Here is a 7,343-nt window from a genome sequence, read left to right as displayed (position 1 = left end):
CTAGCTCTGAGGCGTTGGTTGGCAGTGTTATTAGCTAGCACAGCAGCTAACTAGCTAGCTAGCCCGCTACCAGGCCAGGAAAGCGCAGCCCGGGAGCAGCACCGTGGTTTGGGTCAGACGGAGGTCTCTGGACCGCTGGAAGTCGTTGGCTCTCCGTGGGGTTGAGGTTAAAGCTAACGTTAGCTGGCTAGCTTTGTGTCCCAGGTGTGTGTTGTGCTAGAAGTGTTTCTCGCACAGTGAGTCAAACCTGGGACATGAACCTCCGTGTTACAGCCGATCATACTGGTGGAAAGCGAGCTAGGTGGCTATTAAATGTCCAACTGTCAGACGAACTGTTGAGGATTCAGGTCCTGAATGGTGACTATGATGATCAGGTCCGGGGAAGCAGGAACACAGTTAAACTGAGGAAGTTGGTGGTCTGCCTGTCTGCCTGCCTGTCTGCCTGCCTGTCTGTCTGTCTGCCTGCCTGTCTGCCTGCCTGTCTGTCTGTCTGCCTGCCTGCCTGTCTGTTTGCTGCTGTCCAGAATCACCCCTTCTGACCTCCTGTTTCCTCATCCTTTCCCAGGATGCCCACAACTGCATCCCAGAGCTGGACGGGGAGACGGCCATGTTCGCTGTCTACGACGGGCACGGAGGTAGCCACCTGCTGCACCATCACTGGGTTGAGCTGCCCTCTAGGCAGTGAATCTAGCACCATCACTGGGTTGAGCTGCCCTCTAGGCAGTGAATCTAGCACCATCACTGGGTTAAGCTGCCCTCTAGGCAGTGAATCTAGCACCATCACTCTGGGCTTAAGATGCCACTTAGGCAATGATCTAGGGCCTAGGGGGAAACTTACACCCTAGTCCATCACTCCACCGTCACATTATCTGCCCAAGACACCTCTGTCTGTGTGTGTGTGTGTGTGTGTGTGTGCGCGCCCTAGACAGACCCCTGCCTCTTTGTAGTGGTCGTACAGAATCACTTCTTCATCTCGGTTGGATCAGAACCAGAGTCATTGTGTTAGTTAGTTACTCTACATGTGATGTTATTAATCAACCTTTGACCCCCCCCCCCAAGGTGAAGAGGTTGCCCTGTACTGTTCCAAGTACCTGCCTCAGATCATCAAAGAGCAGAAGAACTACAAAGATGGCAAACTGCAGAAGGTCAGTTCTAGAATGTTGAATATATTGAGAAACAGAAAAATGATTTAAACTGTCATGGTATCACTACCTGTAGCAGGGTACATGGTGTCATATGCGCGCGCGTGTGTGTGTGTGTGTGTGTGTGTGTGTGTGTGTGTTAGGCCCTGGAGGAGGCCTTCATGACCATCGACAGTAAGATGACCACAGAGGACGTGATCAAGGAGCTGGTCCAGATCGCTGGACGTCCGCAGGAGGAGGCGCCCAATGAGAAGGTGGCTGAGGAAGATGATGGTGAGAAACGGACCCGTAGCTCCTCCCACATCTAGAATCCGTCTGATGGGCTCTAATGTCTCTGTCCAACCGTCTGTCTCAATCTGTCCAGCTGCAGCTCCTCGTGCTTGAGGGACAGTTTGTGATCCTTTAACTCATTCACTGCCGAGGGTGAATAAAGTCGACCAAATGTTCAACATTCTAGAGAGACAAGGGTGACTTAATTCACCAAAAATACAGAAATGATGATGCTTCATTTTGTAGCCAATCAAAGTGTTGTTGCTAGGTAAACACCAAGATTCAAGATTCTTTATTCGTCACGTGCATAGTATACAGTGAAATGCAAAAGTGACAGTGCCACAGAGTAGTGCAACAATAAGTTTTAAAACAGAATAAAATAAAATAGAAGTAATAAAAAATATGAACAGTATGAACAGTATAAACAGCGGTGAAGCAATGTACGCACCGCATAGAACACTTGGTACTGTAGGTGGTGAGGGTTTTGGAACTCTCTGGCAGTTGGTGGGTTAAGACCAGGTCTGTGTGTCCCCCCCCCCCAGTGGACAACGAGGAGGCGGAGCTGCTTCATGAGGAGGCCACCATGACCATCGAGGAGCTGCTGATCCGCTACGGCCAGAACCTCAACGCCCTGAAACACGGCAAGAAGCCCGGCGCCGAGGGTCCGGAGGGTCCAGGGGGGGGCGCGGCCCGGCCACAGCCCCACGGGGAGATGGTCAACGGAGAGCTGGGCGAGGGAGAGAGGGAGGCCAAGGCTGGGGGGGGCGCTGGGGGGGCCGGGGGGAGCACTGGAGGCTCCAAGCTGAGGGCCTGCAGGAGAGGAGGGGCGGGGGGGGACAGCGGGGCTGCCGGGGGGGGAGGGGATGGAGGGTCTGCTGAAGGAGGAGAGAAGCCCGCCAAGGGAGAGGGGGACGCGGGTCCCTCCTGCTCCTCCTCTGCCCAGCCGCAGCCGGGAGACGCCAAGTCCAAGTTCTTTGAGGACAGCGATGAGTCGGGGGAGGAAGAGGAGGAGGAGGGCAGCGATGAAGAGGTGAGCGGGGGGGGGGGTAGAAGAAGTGTCAGTAATGAGGCGTAGGGCGTTGGTGACCTGCTCCACGGTTACGGTGTTGTCCATAGATGATGTAATACATATGTAATAAACGTTCATGGAGGTGTTATAAATATGTAATAAACGTCCCTCTTCCAGGACGGCAGTGAGGAAGACGAGGGTGAATACAGCAGCGACAACGATGAGCAGGAGGACACAGAGGAGGAAGATGACAGTGAGGAAGAGGAGGAGATGTGCCTGCCAGGGATGGACGGGAAAGAAGAGGTAAATATCTACCTCCGTCTTCCATCCCCGACTCACCTCCTGGATGTCTGTCCACCGTGACCCCTTCTCTAGAGATAGACCCTCAGTGGGATTTACCCTCGACACTAAAAGAACAGTGTGTGTGTGTGTGTGTGTGTGTGTGTGTGTGTGTCCATCTCCGTCCAGCCGGGCTCGGACAGCGGTACCACGGCGGTCGTGGCGCTGATCCGGGGGAAGCAGCTGATTGTGGCGAACGCGGGCGACTCCCGCTGCGTGGTTTCAGAGAAGGGCAGGGCGGTGGACATGTCCTACGACCACAAGCCCGAGGACGAGCTGGAGCTGGCCCGGATCAAGAACGCCGGCGGGAAGGTCACCACGGACGGACGGGTCAACGGAGGACTCAACCTGTCCAGGGCCATCGGTCGGTACCACGTGTTCTATTAATCAGATTTATATCAGAGTAATAATAATAATGCATTTATTTGGTATCGAGCTTTTCTCAGTACTGAAAGACATGACATTCCATGGAGAGAACAAGAATAGACAGATACATAAAAAGTAAAAAAAGCAGATAAAAAATGTGTGTGTGTGGGGGGGTCCTGTCAGGTGACCACTTCTACAAGCGTAACAAGGCTCTGGGTCCGGAGGAGCAGATGATCTCCGCCCACCCTGATGTCAAGGTCCTCACCCTCAACGACGATCACGACTTCATGGTCATCGCCTGCGACGGAATCTGGTAGGCTGCGTCTGATTGGACCGTCTGAAATGTGCTGTGTGAATTAATCTGGTAGGCTGTGTCTGATTGGACCGTCTGAAATGTGCTGTGTGAATGAATCTGGTACACTGCAGCTGATTGGACCATCCAGATGATGAAGACGTTCATGTGGAAGGTGCTGTGTGGATGAAGCCGGCTCCTCGTGGTGGGGGAGGGCCAGGAGGGCGGTCAACTCTGGTCCCAGGGCTGGAAAAGACCTGTGGAGGCCTCAGGACTGGAGTTGACAACCCCTGACTCAGGAACACGTACTTCCATAACCACGGTCTGAGTAGATCCACTGCTGAGCTCTACCTGACGTAGTCCAGATCTACCATCCCTGTCTGTCTGCTCCTGACCTGTCTGTCTTCCATCCCCTGTAGGAATGTGCTGAGCAGTCAGGAGGTGGTGGACTTCGTCAGTGAGAGGATAAAGCCCAATGGCAGTGGCGTGGCCAGGACCCTGTCCTCCATCGTGGAAGAGGTGGGTGGTCTGCAGGCGGGGGGCTGCTGCTGCCCTGCCTTAAAGACACTGCATTTAAGAGGTTTTCCCAGGGACATCCATGTCTAAACATACGTGTGTGTGTGTGTGTGTGTGTGTGTGTGTAGCTCCTGGACCACTGTCTGGCGCCTGACACCTCTGGCGATGGGACAGGATGTGACAACATGACCAGTATGATCGTCACCTTCGGGCCACACCCCACCAGCACCGCCTCCTCCTCCTCCTCCTCCGACGGCTCCAAGAAGAGGCCGGCCCCCGAGAACAACGGCAGCGACAGCAAAAAGACCAAAAGTGAATAAGAACCGTCAGGACTGGACCGGTACCACCGACCCGGTCACCGGTCACAGACCCGGATCAGAACTCTGAACTCCCCTGCTTCTCCTTCTCCTTCTTCTTCTCCTCCTTCTCCTGACAACTTTTAAAGACTGACAGGTCTCTAGGATGAAATGTGTTTTAGTTGAATCACCAGAGACGAGAAGACGGTGTAACTGTAAAACAGCCATTTTTGTTTTTTCTTTTGTAATTATTTGTTTTTGCTTTAATCCCCCATTGAACACCATGTCCCTGTGTGTCAGAGCGTACTGTTGAACACCATGTCCCTGTGTGTCAGGGCGTACTGTTGAACACCATGTCCCTGTGTGTCAGGGCGTACTGTTGAACACCATGTCCCTGTGTGTCAGGGCGTACTGTTGAACACCATGTCCCTGTGTGTCAGGGCGTACTGTTGAACACCATGTCCCTGTGTGTCAGGGCGTACTGTTGAACACCATGTCCCTGTGTGTCAGGGCGTACTGTTGAACACCATGTCCCTGTGTGTCAGTGAGCGTACAGTTTGGTCACCCACACCCCTTTGTTCATGTATATAGTTTTTCAATACTTTTAATTGAAGAAATGCATTTTCTTTGTAATTGTGGATCAGTGGAACATGTTGGTGTGTGTTCTCTGGACACCACCAGTGTGGAATTACATACAAATACATTTTTTTTTAAAATAACATGACGACTGAGAGCCTGTCTGCTTATTCCCTGTGGACCGCCCCCCCCCCCCCCCCCCCCCCTCACATGTCTGAGTGGCAGCGCCGCCTTCAGACCAAGATGGACGTCGTTGGGTCAATTAAACAAGTGTCTAACTATTCTGTCCATACTGCGTTTTGGTACTTCACATGTTTAAACAAATTAAATGAGCATTCCTTGAATGAATCCCTGTTCCAGAAGAGGAGTTGCAGGCGCTGTGTCTGCCAGCCTGTTGGGTCGTGGCCGCTGTTGTTTCAATGTTTTCATTTTGTCACAAGTTAGTTTGGAGGAATGCCTTCTATTTCCCCACATAGGACCCCGGGTCGCTTCATCAGGGATGGGAGGTAACGAGAAACACACTTCCTGTTTGACTATCCAATCAGAACACAGTTTACATTTCTGTGGCCAATCGTCTCGCTCGGTTGTCCCTGGTGAATGCGACCCAGGTTTAGCAGACTCTGGTCAGGAGGGTTTGAGTTCCGATATCCACACCAGCATACTGCTAAAATACACTACCAGTACTCTGCCTGTCTGACGGGCGCTGGTTCATTCTGTGTCGTACGCTTGTGTGGGTATTTCAACAGACTCCATGGATCCATTCTAGAGACAGAGGACCTCCGCTTCCCTGTAGTCTCCCAGCATTCTCTCAGTTAAATAATGGTTGATAAACATATTTTAGAATATATATTTTGTTACTTCATGAAAACATCTGTGAGCTGCACAGAAAAGAAATTGTTCAGAATTAAATCTTTTTTGTTGTTGTTCCTCAATCAATAAAGAAATTACCACACGGCCGTCTGGTTCCTTTGTTGTGTTTAATGTGAGTCACAGCTGAACCACAAGGTGGACCCAGGAATGAGGTGAGTGGTACCGTGGCAGGCTGGACATCAGTCGACCCATCAGCTGCGTTTCAGACGTGTTTCCACAGCAGTTAGAATGACCTTCATCAACTACAGAACAGCACCGACTCCCCAGAGCGAGAGATGTAGGACTGACAGCCACCATCTTGGCACAAGGTTCCACAACAATTAAAGTGTGGTCCTCTGTGGCTCAGTTGGTAGAGCATGGCGCTAACAACGCTTAGGTTGTGGGTTTGATTCCTGCTGGGACCATATATACTGAAATGTATGAACTCACTACAATGTAAGTCGCTTTGGATAAAAGCGTCAGCTAAATGGCAGATATTATTAATTCCACTCAGAATGCCTGTTAGAGTCTACAGATAGAATGCTTTCAGCATGGAATGATGTGAACCAATGGGGAGGAGAGTTCACCAGTCTACATCAACAGCTCTGGCGCTAGCTAGCTACAACACTGGCTACTACTGTGACTCCAGAGTGTCTAGTGAGCGACTGAGCAGGTCCAGTCCAGACGCACTACTGTCCTCTATCCACCACACAGTCTACTATCCACCACACTACTGTCCTCTATCCACCACACTACTGTCCTCTATCCACCACACTACTGTCCTCTATCCACCACACTACTGTCCTCTATCCACCACACTACTGTCCTCTATCCAGACGCATTACTGTCCTCTATCCAGACGCACTACTGTCCTCTATCCACCACACTACTGTCCTCTATCCACCACACTACTGTCCTCTATCCAGACGCATTACTGTCCTCTATCCACCACACTACTGTCCTCTATCCACCACACTACTGTCCACTATCCACCACACTACTGTCCTCTATCCACCACACTACTGTCCACTATCCACCACACTACTGTCCTCTATCCACCACACTACTGTCCTCTATCCAGACGCATTACTGTCCTCTATCCAGACGCACTACTGTCCACTATCCACCACACAGTCTACTATCCACCACACTACTGTCCTCTATCCACCACACTACTGTCCTCTATCCACCACACTACTGTCCTCTATCCACCACACTACTGTCCACTATCCACCACACTACTGTCCTCTATCCACCACACTACTGTCCACTATCCACCACACTACTGTCCTCTATCCACCACACAGTCTACTATCCACCACACTACTGTCCTCTATCCACCACACTACTGTCCTCTATCCACCACACTACTGTCCTCTATCCACCACACTACTGTCCTCTATCCACCACACTACTGTCCTCTATCCAGACGCATTACTGTCCTCTATCCAGACGCACTACTGTCCTCTATCCACCACACTACTGTCCTCTATCCACCACACTACTGTCCTCTATCCAGACGCATTACTGTCCTCTATCCACCACACTACTGTCCTCTATCCACCACACTACTGTCCACTATCCACCACACTACTGTCCTCTATCCACCACACTACTGTCCACTATCCACCACACTACTGTCCTCTATCCACCACACTACTGTCCTCTATCCAGACGCATTACTGTCC

The 7,343-nt window shown here is 51.4% G+C and overlaps 1 protein-coding gene across 3 annotated transcripts in view; it reads left to right on the top strand.

Moving 5' to 3' along the window:
* Positions 1 to 5,762, top strand: part of ppm1g (protein phosphatase, Mg2+/Mn2+ dependent, 1G) — a 6,393-nt gene extending 631 nt beyond the window's left edge. For all 3 annotated transcript variants that reach the window (XM_083672157.1, XM_083672158.1, XM_083672159.1), the window contains exons 3-11: positions 566 to 635; positions 1,060 to 1,145; positions 1,286 to 1,415; positions 1,955 to 2,442; positions 2,599 to 2,724; positions 2,890 to 3,124; positions 3,310 to 3,439; positions 3,838 to 3,937; positions 4,063 to 5,762. In XM_083672157.1, the coding sequence (XP_083528283.1) occupies positions 566 to 635; positions 1,060 to 1,145; positions 1,286 to 1,415; positions 1,955 to 2,442; positions 2,599 to 2,724; positions 2,890 to 3,124; positions 3,310 to 3,439; positions 3,838 to 3,937; positions 4,063 to 4,254 (1,557 nt within the window). In that variant the 3' untranslated portion in view covers positions 4,255 to 5,762. The remainder of the gene's footprint in view (positions 1 to 565; positions 636 to 1,059; positions 1,146 to 1,285; positions 1,416 to 1,954; positions 2,443 to 2,598; positions 2,725 to 2,889; positions 3,125 to 3,309; positions 3,440 to 3,837; positions 3,938 to 4,062) is intronic.
* Positions 5,763 to 7,343: the final 1,581 nt, after the last annotated feature.

The sequence above is a fragment of the Argentina silus genome (assembly GCF_951799395.1).
Source record: "Argentina silus genome assembly, chromosome: 6".
Taxonomy (NCBI): Eukaryota; Metazoa; Chordata; class Actinopteri; order Argentiniformes; family Argentinidae; genus Argentina; species Argentina silus.
This window is presented reverse-complemented; position numbering and strand designations above follow the sequence as displayed.